This window comes from Candoia aspera, chromosome 4 (genome assembly GCF_035149785.1).
Source record: "Candoia aspera isolate rCanAsp1 chromosome 4, rCanAsp1.hap2, whole genome shotgun sequence".
In the NCBI taxonomy this organism is placed as follows: domain Eukaryota; kingdom Metazoa; phylum Chordata; class Lepidosauria; order Squamata; family Boidae; genus Candoia; species Candoia aspera.
Window position 1 is genome coordinate 111,459,773 of NC_086156.1, and position 25,431 is coordinate 111,485,203.

At 42.0% G+C, this 25,431-nt stretch overlaps 3 protein-coding genes across 3 annotated transcripts; all 3 read right to left on the reverse strand.

The window, feature by feature from the left end:
* Positions 1-372: 372 nt before the first annotated feature.
* LOC134497109 (olfactory receptor 6X1-like) lies at positions 373-1,302 on the reverse strand. The gene has a single exon (XM_063302822.1). It carries the CDS (start codon positions 1,300-1,302, stop codon positions 373-375), a length of 930 nt encoding a protein of 309 aa, XP_063158892.1.
* A 5,182-nt stretch (positions 1,303-6,484) lies between these two features.
* LOC134497110 (olfactory receptor 6X1-like) lies at positions 6,485-7,426 on the reverse strand. Its single transcript, XM_063302823.1, has one exon. The coding sequence runs from the start codon at positions 7,424-7,426 to the stop codon at positions 6,485-6,487; it is 942 nt and encodes a 313-aa protein (XP_063158893.1).
* Positions 7,427-17,098: 9,672 nt separating this feature from the next.
* Positions 17,099-18,031, reverse strand: LOC134497111 (olfactory receptor 6X1-like). The gene has a single exon (XM_063302824.1). It carries the CDS (start codon positions 18,026-18,028, stop codon positions 17,099-17,101), a length of 930 nt encoding a protein of 309 aa, XP_063158894.1. The 5' UTR covers positions 18,029-18,031.
* Between the last annotated feature and the right edge of the window lie 7,400 nt (positions 18,032-25,431).

Genomic DNA, 25,431 nt, shown 5'->3' on the forward strand with positions numbered 1-25,431 from the left:
ACCAGGGTCAGGCATGCAATACCCTGAAAAGGGGGGCAGGGCTTTGACTGCATGACCACTCCTGTTATCCTGGCCCTTTTGACCCCTCCTCCAGATACCACTATCTGGGGTCCCACAGTTGTTGTTTTTCTCCATTAAAAAGAGATTCAACTTCTCAGGAAAATAACTGCACATTATATGTGCCTTGAGGTGATATTGATATTGAGATACACACACACACACACACACAGACACAAACACATAAACATAAACATACATACACACATACATACATACACACAAACACACACACATAGAACTAATCGTTGTATAAAACCATGATAAACAACACCCTTCTTATATATTTTTTTTCTTTTGAACAACTTCCAAATCCTAGAGAACCAGCTTCCATCTCATTGTTTTTGCTAGAGCTATCTTGAATTCACTGTTGCGGATTGTGTAGATGAAAGGGTTTAACATGGGTATCAAACTTGTCCGCACTAGAGATACCACTTTATTGAGTCGAGTGTCACCATGGGTTGAAGGCCTCAAGTACATAAACAAGTCAGCTGTGTAGAAGATAGTTACTACAGTGAGGTGGGAGGCACAGGTGAAAAAGGCTTTGGACCATCCAGTGGCAGAAGAGATCCGAATTAGGGCAGCTATAATGTACATGTATGATATCAGAGAAAGACTGAAGGATCCCCACATGAAAGTGGCACCATAGATGAGACCAATTAGTTCCATCACACTTGTATCGGCACAAGCCAATTTCAGAAGGGGTCCGATATCACAAAAGAAGTGGTCAATGATGTTGTCTCCACAATAAGGGTATGTCCAAACTACTACTGCCTGAGAGAAGACAATTAGGAACCCACCGGTCCAAGCCACCAAAGCTAAGTGAAGACTGAATTGATGGGTCATGACCGTTTTATAGAGTAAAGGTTTGCAAATAGCTACATAGCGATCAAAAGACATGATTGAGAGCATAAGGAATTCAACAGCTCCCATTGCAAAGACAGTGAAAACCTGCGCCATGCAACATGCAAAGCAGATGGTATTTTTGCCCAAGATGATATTGGTCAGCATTTTGGGGACTTCTGCTGATGTGGAGCAGATCTCAGCAATGGAGAAGTTGAGGAGGAAGAAGTACATTGGTGTGTGGAGCATGGGTTCCATGAGCACCACAGTGATGATTAAGCTGTGCCCCAGAAGTGATAGAAGATACATCAGTAGAACTGCGGAATAAAACACCATCGTCAGTTCATGTAACTGTGGAAATCCCACAAGAATAAACTCAGTGACCAAAGATACATTGGCCATCTCCTTCTTTCCTGTAATAAAAAGAAAAGCATATGTAAGGAGGGGAAAAAAAATCTTGCTGAATAAAGGTGGGTGGGCTATTCTTTGAGTGTGGCATAATTTTTGGCATACAGGATTAATATCTGAAATCTCATATGAGAATAGTGTTGTAATGCTCAGATTATGATGATTAAAAAAACCAAAAGGAAGAGTAAAAAAGTATACTCCTGCCAATAATAATATAGTAATATACTAATAGTAATATATTATTATTAATAGTCCCTCTTTAGGGGGAGGTGGGCGGTAGCAAAATCTGAATCATAAATAATAAATAAATATATTAATTTTATCTAAATAATCAGGCAACCTTTTACCAACACCACTGTCATACTTTGAATCTGGAAAGTGCTACTATAAACCTTTGCATCTGTCTCAGTCTTTGTGGGTGCCAATCAGGTTAAACAAATTCAGATTAAATTGTTTAGTTAGCTCAAATCTTGAACAAGTTGCGGATAGTAACCCACATTAAGCTTTCAACAAGTAGCTATTTTTTCTCGCTTTAGAGGGATAGTCTTAAAAAAGGACAAGCATGGATTTATTTCTCTGTAATGCTCCATCTATCAAATAAGCCAGCCAGTTCCAAATCTTAGGCTCCTCAAATGATGGAGCAGGTGGGATTCTTCGCTCTCCCTGTGTCTCTCTGCCTCTCAGACCTTACCTGAAGCCTCTCTGATCTATCAGCCTTCAACTACCATAACTCATGCTGAACTTCAGAAGAGAAGTGTAAAAGAGGCCACTTAAGGTGCTTACCCCAGTTTACAATTCCCTTGTGAATGGGGCCATCTTAATGATCATCATGAGAACAGTTTCCATCATCTCATTGCTTGATCAGAAGGCAATTTCTGCTTTTCTGCATGAATACAAGCGGCTTCCATATAGAGCCATGAAAGAAGGTGCCCACCTCTTATGGCTCTTCTTCCAAAAAGTACCACATGTATTATTGGCAGCTTCTCTAGCATGAAAACTAACCTTGGGAGAGAAGCTACCTTTTTTAGAAGTTTGGGATGCAGAAATCAAGGCTGGTGGCCACCAATGGCCCTGCAAATTCTCCCATGGGTCCTGGCATGCTTTCCAAGGCCGAGTGTCATCGGGAACCATAAAATGTGCTGCACTTTGTGGCTATAATTTTAAGAGTATTACATGCATCCAACAATATCTGTCTACCTCTCCCTTTTCTCTCTCCCCTCTCCTCTATTTACCAGGATATCTGTGCTTTCTGAGCATTTAGATTCCTTCATTTAAAATTTTTCCTCTCCAAGCACAGAAAAAATGGTCTTTTCTCACAGATGTTGCAGACAAGGGTCCATCGGAAGTCGAAAAACGATTTCACCCAAATGCAAAATTACTGTGTCTGTGAAAGATATTACAATCCACATCAAATATAGAATCTCCTTTCTTACCCTTCTGGCAAGCCTCAAACACATTCTGGAGATAATTGTAACAAAGAAAGGCTCTCCATATAACTCTGTCCGGTAAGAGGGAATCGGTGGAAGAATTTTTTCCCTCATGTGGTCTCTTTGCAGTTCCTCAGGGATATTGCAGCTGATGTTATAGTTTCCCTCGAGCTTTAGTAGTTCATGTATAGATGCCTTCAAAGAACCACTTTTGAATAGTGGAAAGGTGTCCTCTGACAAAATCCATGATCAAGCTGAGAAACATGGATTGATCGTTGGGACAGGCAGATTAATTAGAAGCTCTTCCCTTTGGAGGTAACTCTGTCTAGGCTCCAAACCTCTCAAGTGGGACTTAGGAAGACTTTGGATAAGGCTCAGAGATTTTCTTGTAGGTAAAGGTGGTGCTGGAGACTGGGGGTTTGGGGGATCACAACAGCATTGCATTTTCTTTGCTTGGAGTTAAAAGGATCTTTTTAAAAATTATATGGATAAAGGGCCTAGTGGAGATCAGTGGAACTGTCCATCCTTACCATGGTGTGACAGTAGTCAAATGGAAAGAAATTGTGTCACCTAAGGCAAGTAAATCCCTCCCTCCCTCCCTCCCCCAACCTGAATTGTTAAGGAAAGGAAAATGCCAACTCCCCCAAAGAAAGATGTAGACGTAAGAATATAGATTAGGGCAGGAAGTACAGGAAACACGGGAAGCCAAGCTACTAGAAGGTAACCTCTTGAGAAAACAACAGATGAACAGCAAATTTTATTCAAAGAATACAGCTGTTGTCTATCCGAATGAACCATGGTATCTGAAGTACAACCCTCAGTACAGCATTATCCTTCATTCATTAAAGCAAATATGCAGCCACACCAAACTCAGACTTTGCTATTGTATCCAATTACACCTGTGTTCTTATTTGCATAATTTTGTATAGATGGGTGGCATCCTTGCCCCTTTCGAGGTTCGCTTCTGCTGCCGCCAGTACTGTAATAAACACTTTGTGCTTCAGTGAAAGAGTCTGTGTGATTCTCATTCTTAAGAAACTCTTTAGAGATATTCTCATACACAATGTATTGCCTATTCATGTTGTTGTTGTTGTTGTATATTGTATGGCATAGCAGTTTGGTGTTCATGTTGTTTTTTCTTGCTGGGAAATCCTTGTGAGGCCCAGCAGCCAGATGTGTAGACTATTTAGCCGTGACAAGTCATTTTGCCCGGGGTGCACCATGACGAGGCTAGTCTGCATTGCACCGAGCTGGGCTGAGAGGGAGTGACTGGCCCAAGGTCACCCAGCCGGCTTCTGTGCCTAAGGTGGGACTAGAACTCTCCTACCATGCCTGATTGGCTCTGGGGCTGAGAGGGAGGGAGTGGCCCAAGGTCACCCAGCCGGCTTTCAGGCCTAAGGCGGGACTAGAACTTTCCTGCTACGCCTGATTGGGTCTTGGGCTGAGAGGGAGGGACCAGCCCAAGGTCACCGAGCTGGCTTTCGTGCATAAGGCGGGACTAGAACTCATGGACTCCTGGCTTCTAGCCCGTTGCCTTAACCACTAGACCAAACTGGCTCTCATTTTGTGATGCAGCAAAACCCAGAGAAAAGGGCACAGGGCCTAAATTTCTTTCAGGGTGTCAAGGATGTTGCAGCCTATAGTTTGATCAACAATCTATGTCTTTACCGAACCCAGATGTCATGCTGTTGAAAAACAAAGAAAATAAGTAGAGAATCAGGGTGTCCTCTTCAGTTGCAGGTGTAAATGTTAAGATGAAACTGAAGATTTCAGACTTCTAAAAGGTGCTCTCAGGGACATCAGTGGAAGGGCTCAAAGAACAGGGATGCCATGACTATATGATCGAAGCCTCACCTTTTTTCTACCCATTTCACACATGTAACACACTTAAGGAGGAGCAGGGGGTTTAGTCATATGGATCCAGTTGCTACCTGGTTTCTTTGACCCATTCTGCAGATACCCTTAGCTGACCCCAAGTTTATGTTTTGTTTTGTTTCATGTTCTTTTGCTTTGCTTTGCTTTGATTTCTTTTTAAATTTTAGAATGAGATTTACACTATCTTCTCAGGAAATTAATTGTACATTATATCAGTCTTGTTGTCTTACAGATTAATACTAATAGCTGTATAAAGCCACAATACATCACCTTCTTGGTCACTTTAAAAAAAGAAAATAATTTCTAAATCCTAGATAACCCACCTCCATCTCACTGTTTTCCCTAGAGCTGTCTTGAATTCATTGTTCCGGATTGTGTAGATGAAAGGGTTTGACATTGGAATAATACTGATATAGTTAATACTACTCCTATATACATTCTCTTTTTTTCTCTTTTTTTGGAAATACACTTTCATCAATAGGTATTGAAGGAGTTTGCAGAGGTCCAAATGGTGGTCAAAAGCCATTGTTGTGAGGATGAAGAGTTCTCTACTGCCAAAGACAAAGTGAAAAAAATTGTTGAGGAAGGCAGGAAGAGAAACAAATGGTGGTCTGAGTTTGTACAAGTGTCTGCAACGATCTGGGTACAACAGTTATGGTATAGCAGATCTCCAGGAAAACAAAGGTGCTCAGGGAAATGTACATTAGTATCTAAAGTCTTGGCTTAGTTGCCACAATGATGAGGATGAAGCGATTCCCCAGGATGGTTGCAAGGTACATCACCACCACCACCACCATCCATTATTTATTTAAATGTATTGGCCACCCAACTCCAGAGGATTTTTAACCCACAACAAGGAAGAATTCATGGAGCTTGTGTAGAAAGGGTATACCCAGCAGGATAGATTTAGTCACAGTTGATATATTCATCACCTCAGTTTAAACCCAAAAATGTTTATCTAGGTTTGCTGTAGGAATCTCTATTTTCCCCCCACAGTTCTTCATGACAGGCCTTAAAACAAAAAAGAAGCAAACTTTGGGAGAGTGAAAGAAATTGAAACCTTTCTTCTTCTTTTTTGTATTAACGTTCCTTCTTCTATTAGTACTGCAAGTGAAAATATAGCATTTATATACAATGTGCCTGAGTGATACTTTCTGGAAAAGGGAAGATGGCAGAACCAAGACCAAAATTAAATCTATTTAATCCAATCCATGAAGATGACTTGATTGCTTCCAGCATAGTTTATAATTCCTCCTTTCATCAAGTTGAAAATTACACTTCAGCTATAACTTTTGGGAACGTTGGTTCTAGAATAAGCCTTGATGCCACCAAGCCCTGCATAGAAAAACTGTTGCATTGCCTCAGTTTCCCACTTTAGGAGCTGTTCCTTTTTAAGGGCTGCTGTCTAGATAAAGGACAAGCATGTCAAAGTCATAACTGAGTTTGATCTGAGCTTTGCTGATTGTTCTGGACATTTTTGTTGCCTTATAACTATGCTTGAATAGAGTGATTTTTTCCACCTTTAATTTAATTGATTTAGTTTTGGAGTGCCACTCAAAAAGAAAGATGGGATATACATTCCAACAAATGCAGAAAAAAGCACACTTTCCTTTTAAAAAATGTTAACTTCAACTATAAATTATGATTGCAAGCAAAAGAACCACAACAAATGTTACTAAGATGTACAGGATTTGTAAACCTTGTGCATCTATATTGTAAAGTATTTAATCTCATGGTCTTTTTAAGTCTGAAACTGCCAAATGAATTCTGACTGCATCTATCCACTTAAAATGGCATCCAGGCCTCAGTGCTCTAAATTTTACCTCATTGATAGAACATATGAGTGTCCTGGAACTATTTTTCCCTTCACTGTCTCACTTTAAGGTTCCTTTCCTTTTATGGATTACATTCTGGACAGCCTTTTTGACCTCGGCATTCCGGATTGTGTATATGAAAGGATTCAGCATTGGGGTAAGGGTGGTGTTCAGGACTGCCACAGTCCTTGTCAAGCGGGATGAGGACTGGATGTTGGGCCTCACGTACATGAAGGCAAGAGCACTGTATAATATGGACACTACCACCAGGTGAGATGTGCAGGTGGAAAAGGCCTTCCTCCGCCCTACAGCAGAGGGAATGCGCAGGATGGTGACAATGATGAAAATGTAGGACACAATCATGAGGAGCAAGGTCATAATAACAACTAAAAAGGCTGTCAACAGTCTGAGAGATTCAATGAGATGGGTATCAGCACAGGCAAGGTTCAGAAGAGGACCAATATCACAGAAGAAATGGTCAATAATATTAGACCCACAGAATGGCAATGTCCAAACAATAAAATAATGAAAAAAGATAACCACAAACGCAGCATACCAAGTGGCCAAAGACATTTGAATGCACACATGCTTGGACATAATGATTGGATACTGAAGAGGCTTGCAGATGGCCAGATAGCGGTCAAAGGCCATAGCTGTGAGGATGAAGAGCTCGGTACTGCCAAAGCAGAAATGGAAAAATCCTTGGGCCAGGCAGCGGTGGAAACCAATGGTGGTCTTTGTTTGAATAAGTGTCTGTAGCAATTTGGGTACAACAGTTGTGGTATAGCAGATCTCCAGGAAAGCCAGGTTGCTCAGGAAGATGTACATGGGTATCTGAAGCCTTGGCTCAATTGCTACAATGATGAGGATGAATCCATTCCCCAGGATGGTTACAAGGTACATGAATAAACCCACCACAAAGAAGACTTGGTGAAGGTCATACAGAAAAGGAATCCCCAGTAGGATAAATTCAGTCACTCTGGACATATTGCTAGACTCCATCATGGCAAAATTGTCAGCGATTTCTCTGCCATAGCTCAGATGACATCTAGCATTTCCAAAATCAGTCCTAATGTGTGGATATGATAAAAAAGGAAAGAGATAAAGAAAAGAAAAATCCCAAGGGAGGAAATCAGGGTGTTGGAAGGAAGCACAATGTATTTTAAACTCCTAAAATTTTATCTTTATCTAAAAGTGTATGTCTTGAAAGTGACTGTTTACCAATGTGATAACATGTACAAATTTAAACTAAATAGGTATTGTATTTTATTATTTTTTTAGGTCACACATCTTTTAATACCAGTCAGATCAGTTTCTGAATGCTTTAGAAGCAAAGTGAAACAAAGGCCAAAGTATTAGGCGAAACGTCACTATGATAAGGCCAAAATTCAGGTGCAGAACATACTATATTTCACTGTTTGGACAGTTATTTCAGAAGTGACATTGACCATCTTCTTCCTTCCTGAAGTAGAAAAAGAGCATATTTAAGGAGAAAGATATCTCACTGAATAGAGGAGGGTGGGCTAATTTTTGAGTGTGGCATAACTTTTTGGCATACAGGATTGATATCTAAAATCTCAGATGGGAATAGTGTTTACCTGCTCAGATTATGATGAATAAAAAACCAAAATAAAGAGTAAAAAAGTTGCAGACAGTAACCCACATTAAGTTTTCAAAGAGTAACTATTTTCTCTCACTTCACAGCAGCCTTTCTCAACTTTTTGACCCTGGAGGAACCCCTGAAATATTTGTCAGACCCTGGGGAATCGCTGCACATTCAGCCTCAAATATAGCCCAGAATTTACAAAATTACTATATTTGTTTCATGTGTAAAAGGTAAAGGTAAAGGTTTCCCTTGACGTAAAGTCCAGTCGAATCCGACTCTAGGGGGCGGTGCTCATCTCCGTTTCTAAGCCTTGGAGCCGGCGTTGTCATAGACACTTCCGGGTCATGTGGCCGGCATGACGACTCGGAACGCCGTTACCTTCCCGCCGAAGCGGTACCTATTAATCTACTCACATTTGCATGTTTTCGAACTGCTAGGTGAGCAGGAGCTGGGACGAGCAGCGGGAGCTCACCCCGCCGCGCGGTTTCGAACCGCCGACCTTCCGATCGACAGCTCAGCGGTTTAACCCGCAGCGCCATATGTACTTGTTAAGGTTTCCCTACTAACAGATTAAGCTACTTTTATACCTAATCATTTGGCCAGGTGAAGGGGTTGCATTTGATTGTCTCCTCTCACGTGCTTCATGCAAAATAGCCTGGGGGGAGGACCTGCCCGGACTTGTCTTCTCACTTCTTCTTTTTCTCTCTGCCGGCATGTAGCAAGCCAGGTAGCTCTCAATGAGAGCTAAGTCCTTTAAATATGTTTTTGCTTTTGTTTTTGCTTTCTGTAAATAAATTATTTTTATAGAAATGCTTGGTGTGTGACTTTTTTGACCTCTCCTGGGCTAAAGGCTTTCCCAGCATCTGCAACAGGTTATGGGCCCAGTAAACAACGCAGTAAAACCCAGAGAGAAAAGAGAGATCAACTCCACACCTCATGCACAATTTAAAGGCAGGTAGCAAAGACCTGTGAAGATTTTCTTTGGAGCCACCTGGAGATTTTCCAGCAACTGCCGGTCTGCAGGACTTAGAAGCTAGCTGAGGTGACTTGCAAAAGAAGGAAGAAGCCATGGCTACCTCCCAGCCCTCAGCGATGCCTCTGGAGCGCCTATCAGAGACCAACTATTTGAATTGGGCCCTGAAGATGGAAATGTATCTTCGCAGAGAGGATCTTTGGCTGCCAATTGGTGAGCAAAACCCCCAAAATCCCAGTGCTGAATGGCTGAGACAGGATGAGCGGGCTAGAGCCACCATTATCTTGGGAGTTGAGGACAATCAGCTAGTCCACGTGCGAGGCATGCAGTCTGCAAAGCAACTTTGGGACGCTTTGAGAGACTTATATGTAAAGGCAACAGCAGGGAGTAAAGTTACTCTGACGAAAAAGCTGTACAGAGCCTACCTTGCAGAAGGAGAAAGCCTTCCTGAGCACCTGCATTATATTCAGCAGCTGTTCGTTGAGTTGCAGGAGAGAGGAATGGAATTTACACCTCTCACAAAATCCTATATCCTCCTGTCCTCACTAAATGCAACATGGGACACGCTGATTTGTACCCTGGAGGCTATGCCTGAAGCAGACCTCACCCCATCGTATGTTACACAGCGCTTACTCGCTGAATGGGAGAAGAGAGAGGAAAGATCCCCCCCCATCTCTTCTGGAAAGCTGCAAGACCAGAAAATGAGGGAAAAGAAGGGAAAGGAACCTGAGGCCACAGCACTAGCCAGCCAGCGATGCTTCACTTGTGGTTCAGCTGGACATTTGCAAAGAGACTGTGCCATGAGACCCAAGAGTAGAAAGACAGAGCAGAAAAACACAAGGGCAACACAGAAGAAGGCTCTTCAGACAACCCAAATTGCACAGGTTGCTGAGAAGGGTAATTCTGATGTATGGGTGTTAGATTCTGGGGCCAGTTGTCATTTATGTAATTGTAAAAGCTCTTTTGTGTCACTGTCTACAACTGAAAGACAAAGTGTATCTTTGGCTGATGGGTCTGTCACCAAAATTATGGGACAAGGTGACTTGTATTTATCCTGCTTAGGAGAAACTGTAAAAGGTGTGTTGTATGTGCCAAATTTACAATCAAACCTTTTATCTGTGGCACAATTGGCTGCAACAGGGTATATCATAACATTTAAGAAAAATGGTTGTGAGATACGTAAAAATGGGAAATTGTGTGCTACTGGTATGTTAAAAGACTCCTTGTACATTGTGCAAAATGCAAGGAAGCCAAGCTGCAAGGCTGCAGTTGGCAACACACCATATCATGACCAATGTGTACACCTGATGCACAGGAGACTTGGTCATGCTAATTACAAGTATATAGCACAAATGCCACAGCTGTGTGCTGACCTAAAGATAAAACCCTGTGATAAATACTTAGATTGTGTAGTTTGCAAAGAATGCAAAACACTAAAAGCTCCTGTGAGTAAGCACAGTGACAGAGTTACAACTAGACCTTTGGAAATTGTACACTCTGATATTATTGGTCCTTTTGCTCCAAGTCTTGGACAAGCAAGGTATGCAATGACCATCATTGATGATTTCTCAAGATACACATTTATCTACATCTTAAAACATAAAGATGAGGCATTTGAGAAATTTAAAAGTTTTGTGACATGGGCAAATGGAAAATTCCCTAGGCCTGTATCTGCACTCCAATGTGATAGAGGAGGAGAATACCTTTCTCACAAATTCAGAAGGTTCCTAGTGGAAAAGGGGATAGAACAAATTCTTTCTAACCCGTACACCCCTCAGCAAAATGGTGTTGCTGAAAGAAAGGGCAGAACCTTGCAAAATGCGATGGAATGCATGTTAAAAGATTCACGATTATGTTTTAAGTTCTGGGGAGAAGCTTTATCGACTGCTTGTTATGTACAGAACAGGTTGTATAACTCTATGATTCAGGACACTCCATTCCATTTGTTTTATGGTGTGAAACCAAAGGTAAGCCATCTTAGAGTGTTTGGTAGCACTGCATGGGTTCACATTCCAAAACAGCAGAGAAGGAAAGGAGGCCCCACAACAAAGAAAGCCATCTTTGTTGGCTATGAACAAAGCCAGAGGAGCTACAGGTTCATAATGGGAGAGAAATTAATAATTAGCAAAAGCGCTTCTTTTGCTGAACAAAACTGGGGGAGATTAAATTCTAGCTCTCCAGTTGAACTGACCACCACAAGAGAACAGCAAGGACTTGCTGATGGTGATCTTTTGCCTGATGAGGACATTAAACCAGAAAAGCAAACTGAAGATCTGTCTGATGAGACAGATGCTTCTCAGGAAAGTGATAGGAGTCAAAATTTAAGCCCTGTATTACCTCGCAGATCTCAGAGGAGTAATAAAGGCGTTCCTCCATCACGTTTTCAGGCTGAAACAGTAAAGGCTTTTCACATATTCACAGAACCTGAGTCTTTAGAACAAGTGAATGCTTTACCACCTGAGATTGCACAAAATTGGCATTCTGCCATGCAACAGGAATTAGCATCCTTGAAAGAAAATAAAACATGGAAACTGGTAAATCTACCTCCCAATGAACGCTGTCTGGGTTGTAGGTGGGTTTTCAAACTGAAAAGGGATGCTGATGGCAAAATCCAAAAATATAAAGCAAGGTTGGTTGCAAAAGGGTTCACTCAAAGGAAAGATTTAGACTTTGACAAGACTTTTGCACCAGTTACTAAAGGTGAATCAATTAGATTACTGTTAAAAGTTGCTGCACTCAAGGGAATGTCAGTTAACCACTGACATTCAAACTGCATTTCTCTATGGTGATTTAGACCACAGATTATACATGCAGCAACCCCCTGGCTATGAAAAAGGGGAGAATCTAGTCTGTGAACTGCAGAAGTCAATCTATGGGTTAAAACAAGCTGCTAGATCCTGGAACCAAAAAGTAGATGAAAAACTGCAGAATTTTGGTTTTGAAAAAGGAAAAGCAGATCCCTGTGTATATATGAAGAAGGACAAACAAGGCTGTATGTATCTGTGCATTTATGTTGATGATTTGCTGCTATTCACATCAACAGAAAAACAAAGGCTTGATTTTGAAGCCTGCATAAAAAGCCATTTCATATTAAAAAGCCTTGGAGTTGTGACCAATTACCTAGGTTTGGAAAAACACAGGAAGAAAAATGGTAACTTTCTGTTAAACCAAAGGGGAGATAATGGTAATGTGAATGGAAAGACATATAAAGTCAGAGAAGATTGGTTTGCATCTTAATCTGTAGTGTAAAAAGGGGAGTGTTAAGGTTTCCCTACTAACAGATTAAGCTACTTTTATACCTAATCATTTGGCCAGGTGAAGGGGTTGCATTTGATTGTCTCCTCTCACGTGCTTCATGCAAAATAGCCTGGGGGGAGGACCTGCCCGGACTTGTCTTCTCACATCTTCTTTTTCTCTCTGCCGGCATGTAGCAAGCCAGGTAGCTCTCAATGAGAGCTAAGTCCTTTAAATATGTTTTTGCTTTTGTTTTTGCTTTCTGTAAATAAATTATTTTTATAGAAATGCTTGGTGTGTGACTTTTTTGACCTCTCCTGGGCTAAAGGCTTTCCCAGCATCTGCAACAGTACTAACAGTGTTAGTGGCCAGCTCTACCATCAAGCGGATTCTCCATTGGGACTGGATGTCAGTGAAAGGACAACGCACTGAAGGGATTTAAGTTGTTATGGCGATGTTTTGACTGCCAGGGATGGTGACTGGAATTGCCTGGAAACAGGGATTGGGCATCCTGAAACTTGACTTACAGAGGGGCAATTAGTTTCTGCTCATAGTAGATAAGCTTCTAAACTTAGCCTCTACAAGCAAATATCTTGGTCTCATCTTGCTGACGGGGGGGGGGGGGAGGAGAAGGGGAGGAGGGTAGGAGGAGAGGAGAAAGGAATTTGAGCAGCAGAGGGGAAGAAGAATGGTTAGGTCTATGTGATGCTAAGGTTAAAAAATGAAAAGGTGGTTTGGAGTATCTTTAGGGGCTCTGAGTGTTGCCCTTGCTTGCCTTGCCTCAAAGCAGCTGTTTTCCTCTCTGGGATCATGGTGTTGCCCTCCATGATTCTCATGAGATCCAAGGATAAGACCTACTTGGCTTAAGGAGTGGCAGGTAGGGGTCTTTTGCTCCAAATCCAAAGCATTCCTAAAGAATTATCTGCTCAAATCTTGAACAAGTTGCAGATAGTAACCCACATTAAGCTTTCAACAAGTAGCTATTTTTTCTCGCATTAGAGGGATAGTCTTAAAAAAGGACAAGCATGGATTTATTTCTCTGTAATGCTCCATCTATCAAATAAGCCAGCCAGTTCCAAATCGTAGGCTCCTCAAATGATGGAGCAGGTGGGATTCTTCGCTCTCCCTCTGTCTCTCTGCCTCTCAGACCTTACCTGAAGCCTCTCGGATCTATCAGCCTTCAACTACCATAACTCATGCTGAACTTCAGAAGAGAAGTGTAAAAGAGGCCACTTAAGGTGCTTACCCCAGTTTACAATTCCCTTGTGAATGGGGCCATTTTAATGATCATCATGAGAACATCATCTCATTGCTTGATCAGAAGGCAATTTCTGCTTTTCTGCATGAATACAAGCGGCTTCCATATATAGCCATGAAAGAAGGTGCCCACCACTTATGGCTCTTCTTCCAAAAAGCACCACATGTATTATTGGCAGCTTCTCTAGCATGAAAACTAACCTTGGGAGAGAAGCTACCTTTTTTAGAAGTTTGGGATGCAGAAATCAAGGCTGGTGGCCACAATGGTCCTGCAAATTCTTCCATGGGTCCTGGCATGCTTTCCAAGGCCGAGTGTCATCGGGAACCATAAAACGTGCTGCACTTTGTGGCTATAATTTTAAGAGTATTACATGCATCCAACAATATCTGTCTACCTCTCCCTATTCTCTCTCCTCTCTCCTCTATTTACCAGGATATCTGTGCTTTCTGAGCATTTAGATTCCTTCATTTAAAAATTTTCCTCTCCAAGCACAGAAAAAATGGTCTTTTCTCACAGATGTTGCAGACAAGGGTCCATCGGAAGTCGAAAAACGATTTCACCCAAATGCAAAATTACTGTGTCTGTGAAAGATATTACAATCCACATCAAATATAGAATCTCCTTTCTTACCCTTCTGGCAAGCCTCAAACACATTCTGGAGATAATTGTAACAAAGAAAGGCTCTCCATATAACTCTGTCCGGTAAGAGGGAATCGGTGGAAGATTTTTTTACCTCATGTGGTCTCTTTGCAGTTCCTCAGGGATATTGCAGCTGATGTAATAGTTTCCCTCGAGCTTTAGTAGTTCATGTATAGATGCCTTCAAAGAACCACTTTTGAATAGTGGAAAGGTGTCCTCTGACAAAATCCATGATCAAGCTGAGAAACATGGATTGATCGTTGGGACAGGCAGATTAATTAGAAGCTGTTCCCTTTGGAGGTAACTCTGTCTAGGCTCCAAACCTCTCAAGTGGGACTTAGGAAGACTTTGGATAAGGCTCAGAGATATTCTTGTAGGTAAAGGTGGTGCTGGAGACTGGGGGTTTGGGGGATCACAACAGCATTGCATTTTCTTTGCTTGGAGTTAAAAGGATCTTTTTAAAAATTATATGGATAAAGGGCCTAGTGGAGATCAGTGGAACTGTCCATCCTTACCATGGTGTGACAGTAGTCAAATGGAAAGAAATTGTGTCACCTAAGGCAAGTAAATCCCTCCCTCCCTCCCTCCCCCAACCTGAATTGTTAAGGAAAGGAAAATGCCAACTCCCCCAAAGAAAGATGTAGACGTAAGAATATAGATTAGGGCAGGAAGTACAGGAAACACGGGAAGCCAAGCTACTAGAAGGTAACCTCTTGAGAAAACAACAGATGAACAGCAAATTTTATTCAAAGAATACAGCTGTTGTCTATCCGAATGAACCATGGTATCTGAAGTACAACCCTCAGTACAGCATTATCCTTCATTCATTAAAGCAAATATGCAGCCACACCAAACTCAGACTTTGCTATTGTATCCAATTACACCTGTGTTCTTATTTGCATAATTTTGTATAGATGGGTGGCATCCTTGCCCCTTTCGAGGTTCGCTTCTGCTGCCGCCAGTACTGTAATAAACACTTTGTGCTTCAGTGAAAGAGTCTGTGTGATTCTCATTCTTAAGAAACTCTTTAGAGATATTCTCATACACAATGTATTGCATATTCATGTTGTTGTTGTTGTTGTATATTGTATGGCATAGCAGTTTGGTGTTCATGTTGTTTTTTCTTGCTTGGAAATCCTTGTGAGGCCCAGCAGCCAGATATGTAGACTATTTAGCCGTGACAAGTCATTTTGCCTGGGGTGCACCATGACGAGGCTAGTCTGCATTGCACCGAGCTGGGCTGAGAGGAAGCGACTGGCCCAAGGTCACCCAGACGGCTTTCATGCCTAAGGCGGGACTAGAACTCATGGGCTCCTGGTTTCTAGCCCAGCACCTTAACCACTAGACCAAACTGGCTCTCCTGTTGTGATGCAGCAAAACCCAGAGAAAAGGGGACAGTTCCTAAATTTCTTTCAGGGTGTCAAGGATGCTGCAGCCTATAGTTTGATCAACAATCTATGTCTAACCCAGATGCCTTGCTTTTGAAAAACAAAGAAAATAAGTAGAGAATCAGGGTGTCCTCTTCAATTGCCAAACTAAATGTTAAGATGAAACTGAAGATTTCATAGTTTTAAATGGTGCTCTCAGGGACATCAGTGGAAGGGTTCAAAGAACAGGAAACCCATGACTGTATTTATTTATTCATTTATTATTCAAATTTTGTTACCACCCATCTCCCCCAAGAGGGACTCTGGGCAGTTTACAATAAAATTCAAACCGCAACAATAAACATTAAATCTGATAAAATGAACAATTTACCAATATAAAATACAATGTAGATAAATATAAAATCCAAGTGGCTTTAAGATGCCAATCTGGTGGGATGGGCTCTAATGTGCAAGGCACCCCCAAGAAGCCCCAAGTGAGCCAGCAGAGCCAGGTCTTCAGGGCCTTCCTGAAGGTCAGAAGTGAAGGGGCCTGCCTCACCTCCGGGGGCAAGATATTGCAAAGGGTGGGGGCAACTGCAGAGAAGGCCTTCTTCCTGGACCCCGCCAGATGAAATTCTCTTACCGACAGGGTCCGTAACATGCCCTCTCTGCATGATTGGGTGGGGTGGGCCAATATTATGGGGATGAGACAGTCCCTCGGGTAACCTGGCCCCATGCCATGTGGGGCTTTAAAGGTGATAACCAACACCTTGAATTGGACCTGGGAGCAAACTGGTGCCCAACGCAGCTCGAGCAGCAAAGGTGTTATATGCACCGATCTAGGGGCACCAAGAATAGCCCGTGCAGCTGCATTCTGGACCAGCAGAAGCTTCCGGATACTCTTCAAGGGTAGCCCCATGTAGAGCACATTACAGCAGTCTATATGGGAGATGACCAGGGCATGAGTGACTGTTTGGAGGGCTTCTTGCTCCAGGAACGGGCGTAACTGGCACACAACCCGAAGTTGAGCAAAGGCCCTCCTGGCCATGACTGCCACCTACTCTTCGAGCAGGAGTCGTGAGTCCAAGAGGACCCCCAAGTTATGCACTGGGTCTGTCTGGGACAGTGCAACCCCATCCAGAACTAAATGACAATTTCCTGGAAGCAGAGGAGTCATCAACCCACAGCCACTCTGTCTTACCAGGGTTCAGCTGAAGCCTGTGGTTCCCCGTCCAGGCCCCCATAGTCCCCAGGCACCGAGAAAGGGCAGTCACCACATCCCTTACCTCACCTGGGATGGAGATGTATAATTGGGCATCATCAGCATACTTCATCCCGTGGATGATCTCACCCAGTGGTTTAATGTAGATGTTGAATATGAGTATGATTGACGCTTCATCTTTTTTTACCTGAATCACACATGTAACACACTTAAAGAGGAGCAGGGGGTTTAATCATATGGTTCCACTTGCTACCTCAGTTGATAAACTCAGCCTATCCCAAGTTTTTGTTTTTGTTTTATTTTTTGTTTAACTTTGTTTAAAACCATAATAAATCACCATTTCTATTCCTTGTTCTTTTGAACAACTTCCAAATCCTAGAGAACCAGCTTCCATCTCATTGCTTTTGCCAGAGCTGTCTTGAATTCACTGTTGCGGATTGTGTAGATGAAAGGGTTTAACACAGGTATTAAACTTGTCCGCACTAGAGATACAATTTTATTGAGTTGGGTGTCACCATGGGTTGAAGGCCTCAAGTACATAAACATAATTGCTGTGTAGTACATGGTTACCACAGAGAGGTGGGAGGCACAGGTGAAAAAGGCTTTGGAACGCCCTGTGGCAGAAGAGATCTGAATTATAGCAACTATAATGTACACATATGATATCAGGGAAAGACCGAGGGATCCCCACATGATAGTGGCACCATAGATGAGACCAATTAGCTCTATCACACTTGTATCGGCACAAGCCAATTTCAGAAGAGGTCCCACATCACAAAAGAAGTGGTCAATGAAGTTGTCTCCACAATAAGGGAATGTCCATATGACTACTGCCTGAGAGAAGACAATTAGGAACCCACCAGTCCAAGCCACCGAAGCTAAGTGAAGACTGAATTGATTGGTCATGACTGTTTTATAGAGTAAAGGTTTGCAAATGGCCACATAACGATCAAAAGACATGATTGTGAGCATGATAAGTTCAACAGCTGTAGCTGCAAAGACAGTGAAAAACTGTGCCATGCAACATGCAAAGCAGATGGTGGTTTTACCCAAGATGATATTGGTCAGCATTTGGGGGACTTCTGCTGTTGTGGAGCAGATCTCAGCAATGGAGAAGTTGAGGAGGAAGAAGTACATTGGTGTATGGAGCATGGGTTCCATGAGAACCACAGTGATAATTAAGCTGTGCCCCAGAAGTGATAGAAGATACATCAGTAGAACTGCGGAATAAAACACCATCGTCAGTTTTCGTAACTGTGGAAATCCCACAAGAATAAACTCAGTGACCAAAGTTACATTGGCCATCTTCTTACTTCCTGAAATAAAAAGAAGAGCATATTTAAGGAGAAATATATTTTACTGAATAAAGGAGGGCTGACTACTTTTTGAATGTTGCATAACTTTTTGGCATACAGGATTGATAGCTGAAATGTCATACGGGAATAGTTTTTACAAGCTCAGATTATTATCTTTAGGTTCCAAAATAAGTTGTAAAAGTTCACTCCTACAACTGGTGATTTACTTTTTATACCGATTTTATCTAAATAATCAGGCAACCTTTACCAACACTGTGTCTTTCACTGAATCTGGCAGGTGCTATTGCAAATCTCTGCAACTGTCTCCATCTTGTGTGGGTATCAATCAGATACAAAAAAATGGAAATAAAATATTCCAGTCTCCATGCTCAAGTGATTTGCTGTATGTGCCAAATGATAAATGTTTGCAATGTTTTTGGGGGAAAAATAAGTCAAAACCTCTTCAGCCTGCCACTTACAAAAATATATGTACATTCAAAGGGTCTAAAGACTTGGGAGGTCCTACTGTCACAAAAAAAATAGGATGTTTAATGACCAGTTCTACCATCAAACAGCTTCTCTGTTGGGACTAGATGTCAGGGCCAATTACATTTATTCCTGAGTAAAATAGCTGTTAAACTTAGCTTCTAGTAGCAAATGTCTTGGTCTCATCCTGCTGTTGCAAGAAATGGAGAAAGTGTGGAAGGAGAGAGGAGAGGAGAAAGTGATCTGAGGACCAGAGGAGAAGATGAATACAAAGCACCTGTTTCTTTCTCTGGGGTCATGGTGTTGTCCTCCACACCTCTCTTGAGATCCCAGGAAAAGACCTACTTGGTTGAAAGAGTGGCAGGCAGAGGTTTTCTTTGTTTTCTGCTCCAAATCCAAAACAGTGCTAAAAAAAATTAGTCTGCTCAAATCTTTAACAGGTTGCAATAGTAACCCACGTTAAGTTTTCCAAGAGTAACTACTTTCTCTAGCTTGACAGGGATGTTCTTAAAGGAGGAGAAGTGTGGAAACACGTTCCTCCCTCCCTTTATTGATCTGTAGTGCTACATCAGTAAGATAAGCCTAGGTAAAATATTTGCCAGCCACTTCCAAATCTTAGGCTCCCCAGAACATGGAGGATGTGGGATTCTAGTGCACACATACTTTGAAGCTCAAGAGGAGAACGATCACTCCAAATCCAGCAGTTTGGATTTTCAAAATAATATTTAGCAGTTGCAAACAATGCATGTTAAGTGGAATATAAATCAGATAAATAATCAAATGATCTCATCTGATGCCTCTCAGATCCACTGTATTACCTTGCAAGTGCCCAAATTCATGTTAACTTTCATAAGAAATGGGTAAAAGATTTTTCTTGCCTTGTGGAAGGCAGGAAACAGTGGAACAGTGGAAGAGGGTGGCAACCTTTTGCTTCTTATGGTTCTCACTCTGATATGTCCCAGACCAATGGCAAGTGGCTTATTTAGCAGGAAGAATGAAACTGGGGGGATACGCTGCTTTTGTTAGAAGCTAGGACTGCAAAATTCCAGGCTGCTGGACCATCAATTGTGCTGAATAAATCTTGTATGTGACCTTATGAAACCTCCCATTCTAAATATTTTAAAACAAGAGAAAAGAAACGTGTTATTACATTCACAGGAATTTTACTTCATTGTGCCTAATATAACTGAAAAAAAAATCAGACTCAGTTTTGGCTCTGCCCCATCCATATCTTTGTATTGACATATCCATGACTGGAGTTTGGCTCCCGGCATGCCTTTCAAGGCCATATGTGATCTGGGGTCCCAAAACTTGGTATGCTTTATGGCTATCATTTTAAGAGTACCACCTGCATTGTACAATATCTGTATATCATCTATAGGCCTACATCTATTGTCTGTCTGTCTGTCTATCTATCTGAATGTTCTCTTAGCATTTAGCTTTCTGCTTGTAAAGATTTTCCCTTTCAAGTACAGAAAAAGTCGATCTTTTCCCACAACATCAGTATTGCAGATACTGGTAATGGTCACAGACATTAACCATGATTGTGAAAACAGTTACAGCCCTTATCAAATATAGAATCTCTGTTCTTACCTTCTTAGCCACCTTTAAGCATGTTCTGGAGACCATATTAACGAAGAAAGACTCTACATATAACTCTGTTTAGTAAGAGTGAATTGCTGGAAGAAATTTTTTGTCCATGTGATCTCTTTACAGTTCCTCAGGGATACTGCAATTTTACTGATGTAAAAGTTTCCTCCATGCCAATTAGTAATTCATGTACAGTTATTTTAAAAGAAAAACTTTCAACTAATGGAAATGAGACATCTGAAATAATCCATGGTCAAGTGGAGAAGTACGGATTGGTGGTTGGGATGGACAGATCAATTAGAAGCTGTTGCTCTAATTTAGAGGTTATTCTAAAGGGCCACCAAACTTTTCAAGTGTGACTTGGTGTGGGAGGGAGGTAGGAAGGAAGGGAGGTTCTATAAAGAACTTGAAATATAGAGGCAGAGGAATGAGATTAATCCATTTCCTTAGAGCTAGGATCAAGAATGAATGGGAACTAAATAAAGATGGTCTGAATAGAGGGTGAGCAACTGGCACAAGTGAAATATATTGTGGTGGTTTGGTCTTGATTGAGAGAATGAACGATGATTGAATTGCAAAAGAAATGTATGAAGAAAAAGTGAATAGATTGAGACTAAGGAAAGACTGAAATGAAGTGGTTGGATGGAACTGATGCGATCCTCAGGAAGAAAGTAGTGACAAGTCTAAAGAATAGAAGGCAGTATCTAAGGCCTTATACGGACATCATGAAAGTGAGGATGACTAGCAAGGGTACAGTAGGATGGAGAAGTATGTATGCATGTACTGCATGTGTGTATGTATGTATGTGAAAACCAAGAATCTCATGACATCTTACACATAGCAATAATACTTTGCAGTGTGGATTTCATGAAGGCAGAATAGGATGGGATGCAGTTTCTGTACATTTGTTCATTCTCGGATGTTATCAGGGAGCAGAAATAATGGGAGAGAGGTGGTCTCTTGCAAAGACAGGCTCTATTCCATGAAGGGCTTTATAGGTGGTAACAAGTACTTGCACCCAGAAGCTCACTGGTAACCAGTGCAGCTGACATAGCCAAGACATTACCTGATCTACTGAGGTGCATCCATAACAGGTTGTGCCACTGCATTCCAGACCAGCTGTAGTTTTTGAACAATCTTCAAGAGCAGCCCATGAGGTTCATGTTGCAACAATCTATATAATGGTCAAGGCATGAACGACCATGAGGAGAGACTCCTGGTTCAGGAAAAAGTGCAATTGGTACACGAGATGAATCTGTATAAAGGCACTCCTGACCCTAGCTGCCATTTGCTCATCAAGCAGGAGCTTTGAGTCCAGGAGGACCCCAAATTTTGCACTAGTTCTGAACTGAGAAGTACAACCCCATTCTGAACAAAGAATGGAAAATCATCAGGAACAGAAGAACCATGTACCCAAGTCAGGGAGACATTTGAGCCTGTTACTCCCCATCCAGACTTGAACAGTCTCCAGGCACTGAGATGTGACATCAACAGCATCACCTGGTTGACCAGGAGATCAAAATATACACCTGAGTATCATCAGCATTCTGTATACCTGACCCTATATTCCTGGATGACTTCTCCAGCAGTTTTATGTAGATGTTAAAAATGAGAGGCAACAGTGTAGAGCTTTGAGGCATCCCACAGTCAAGGGCTTTGGGGTTGACCTCTTTAAATCTGTCAACACTGTCTACACAGAAAGGAGAGCCACTGTGACACCGTGCCTCTCTTTCCCAGGCCTCATGACATGTTCAGAAGGATACCATGATCAGTGGTATCAAAAGCTGTTGGCATATCAAGAAGAATCAGGAGACTTACACCACCTCTATCCTGGTCTGCCAGATCTCATCAGCAAGTACAACCAATGTTGTCTCATACTATGCCCCAACCTGCAATGGGTCCATATCATTTGTTTCCTCCAGGGCCCTCCGGAGTTGTAGTCCAACCACTTTCTCAAGAATCTTGAGCCCTGAAGCTGAAGGTATGTGAATTATGGTGGAGATAATGAAAAGGTAGGAGACAATATTGAAGATCAAGGTTATAATAACCAATAGTACAGAGGCAATCATTCCTAGCACTTGACTGAGCCATGTATCAGCACAGACAAGGCTCAGCAATGGACCAAAATCACAGTAGAAATGATCAGTTATGTCTGACCTGCAGTATGGCAACCTCCACATAACGGGACATTGCAGAAAAATCATAATGAATGTTCCATACCAGGTGGCCAAAGATATATGAATAAGAACATACTTGATCATGATCATTGGATATTGAAGTGGTTTGCAGATGACCAAGTAGCAGTCAAAGGACATTGCCGTGAGGATGAAAAGCTCAGTACCATCAAAGAGAAAGTGGAAAAAGTACTGAGCCATGCAGAGGAAAAGCAAATTGTAGTCTGTGTTTCCCAAAGTGTCTGTAGCAACTTAGGAACAACTGTTGAGGTGTAGCAGATTTCCAGAAAAGCCAAGTTGCTGAAGAACATGTACATTGGACTTTGGAGCTTGGGCTCCAGGGCCACAATCACAGGGATGAATCCATTCCCTAAGATGGTTATTATGTACATGAATAAAATCACTATGAAGAAGACTCTGTGTAGCTCATAAAAAAGGGGGATCCCCATTAGAACAAATTCAGACACTACAGATTTATTGGTCATCTCCATCATGAAAAGGTAACATTGTAGAATCTTCGGAAATGCCTTCAAAATGTCTCCAGTCATGGAGAAGCAAAGTTTTATTTCCAAAGAACTAAGCTGGTGCAGTAAATCCTTTGGATAGCAAAGAAAAAGGAGTTGAACAACAAAGGGAGAAAACAAAGCCATTAGTTAACCATGAGTAAATGTGGCCTCCATTTTATACCAGATGATACGCTGAAATGGCTGTGCTTATGCCCAGAGTAACACATCATATAAAGTTCTATTTAAAAAATAATAACGATAATCAGTTGACCTAGAAAGCAGTTAAGAAAGAACAGAGGAAAAACAGAAATGGTAACAGAAATGAAGATTTGAGGATCTTATAACTAACAGTTTACAATGCAACTCGTTTACACTTAGAAATAAACTCCATTGATTTCAAGGAACTTTAGTCTCAGGGAGGCAGGCATACATTTTATTAATTTTTTATTTATTAGTCATATTTGGGAGCAGGATCCGGTGCAGCGGCAAGGCAAGGCTGGGGGCTGAGGTCCCATGCAGTGCCAAGGCAAGGCTTGGAAGCAAGGTTCGGTGAAGCAGCAAGGCAAGGCTCAGGGATGAGGTTCTGCATGGCAGCGAGGCAAGGCATGGAAACCAGGTTTGGCACATAGTGAGGCGAGGCTGGGGAGCAAGGTCAGGCATGGCAGCAGGGCAGGGCTTGGGAGCAAGATCCAGTGCAGCAGTAAGGCGAGGCTTGGGCACAGAGTCTGGCATGACAGCAAGGCAGGGCTGGGGTTCAAGGTCCAGAGCAGCACCAAGGCAGGGCTCGAGAGTGGGGTCTGGCATGGCAGCAGTGTGAGGCTTGAGAGATGGTCTGGTGCAGCAGCAAGGCAGGGCTTGGGAATGTGATTTACTTCAGCAGGGCAGGGTGTCAGTGTCAAGGTTTGTGAACGGTTGTCTCCAGCAACCTGTTCTCATATCTGGTGCCTTTTATCTTTCTGCTGTTCCCACCATTTAGGAACAGCAGCCAATTGGTCCTCCTTCTGTTTGGCATGCTTCTCCACCCTTCTTTGGCATGCACTGATTGGCAGCAGGGGATCCACCCCCTGGCTTTCCCGAATCAGCTGTTCTGGTTCTTGCTGCCCAAATCCAAATTCAAATTTCCCGCCTTCCCCATGTTCTCCAGCTCTTTCTGCAGCCAGTGCCTCCTCCTCTTCCACCTCTGACCCAGAGTCAGGCTTCATCCTGACATGAACTATCCATGAGATGGTCAGATTTAACAAGGGTTAAGCATTCCTTGGGGCCATCCTCACTTCAGGATCACAATGGACAATATACATGGGGTTATCCTTGAAATGAAGTTATTGTAAAATGTAGCATTTTTTTTTTAAAAGCAAGGATCACATGTGACCAGATATAATGACCACAGTGAGCTCTGTTCTGTAGCAACTATATTTTGGCTCAGCTGATTGATTTACAATTTTTGTACATGTGCAGTTTGACTGACAGATTTTCTCAATATAAATATAACAGTCCAAAATATAGTACTATCTATTATTCAATATTAATACACTTAATCATTAACTGGAGAAAGAGAGAGATGCACATGAGTGGACCACAGAGTAAAATCTTGAAAATTGATAGCTATTATGTTGTAATCCATAATCTCCAGCAACAGATAAGAGTTTTCTCCACCCTGTAGACTTTTTGAATACAGAGAAAAGAGTAGCTTTAATGCAACAGTTCCCATCCCTTTCCTCTGCTGTTTCAAACAACCTGGGTTTCACAGAAACTTCTGTAGATAATGCAGTTGCAGTCCATAGTTGTCAAGAAATAGGACATGAAAGAAATCTATGATGGATTGATTTTGGAAAGTCACAACAAAATGGAAGAATACTGAATTGAGTAAAATACAGATGCAGGGCCTATGAACCTCCATCTCAAGATGTCAATGAAGATTCTCAGTCATCCAGGTGGAATTGTCTGTAGGTTGAGTCATGGCAACTGGATTTCTTTCTTTTTGATTGAAACGTTTCACTGCTTGTCCAAGCAGCTTCTTCAGTCTCTTGGATAAGCAATGAAACATTTCAACCAAAAAGAAAGAAATCCAGTTGCCATGACTCAACCTACAGACTCCATCTCAAGATATTTCTCAGCTCCAAATGAACATACCAAAATGTATGTCTTTGGGGAAGTTAAATATCAGCTGCATAATATGGGAGCATGCTGTATACAATGAATATGTCAGGCTCAGCCCAAGAACAATGAAGAGTCAGGCCATTCAAACACCAGTTCTTTATTTGCTCATACCGTATAGACAGAATCTTGCCAGACTAAAGTTACTGTACCTAACCTAAGGGGAAATAACCTGGGAAGGCTCTAGGGCAGGGCTATCCTGAACCTCTTCATTTTCCCACCATTGCCTCCAGGACTGTACCTCCTCTTATCTCCTCCACCTCCTTGGAATGTGTTCCCTACTTCCTGAGAACCAGCAGCACTGCCAAAATCCACCTGTCATGAGTACTGATGGCGAACAGGAGGGGGCCTCTATCCAGGGGGGAAAACGCATGCGTAGTACTGAGGAATTAAGCAACCATTCAAAGAGACACAGATCAGACCTGCCTTAACTTTCGGGGTTTATCTGTCTGGGTTTTTCCCACGCTTCTTCAGTTTGTTAGGATTCTGTTTTATGTAGCAGT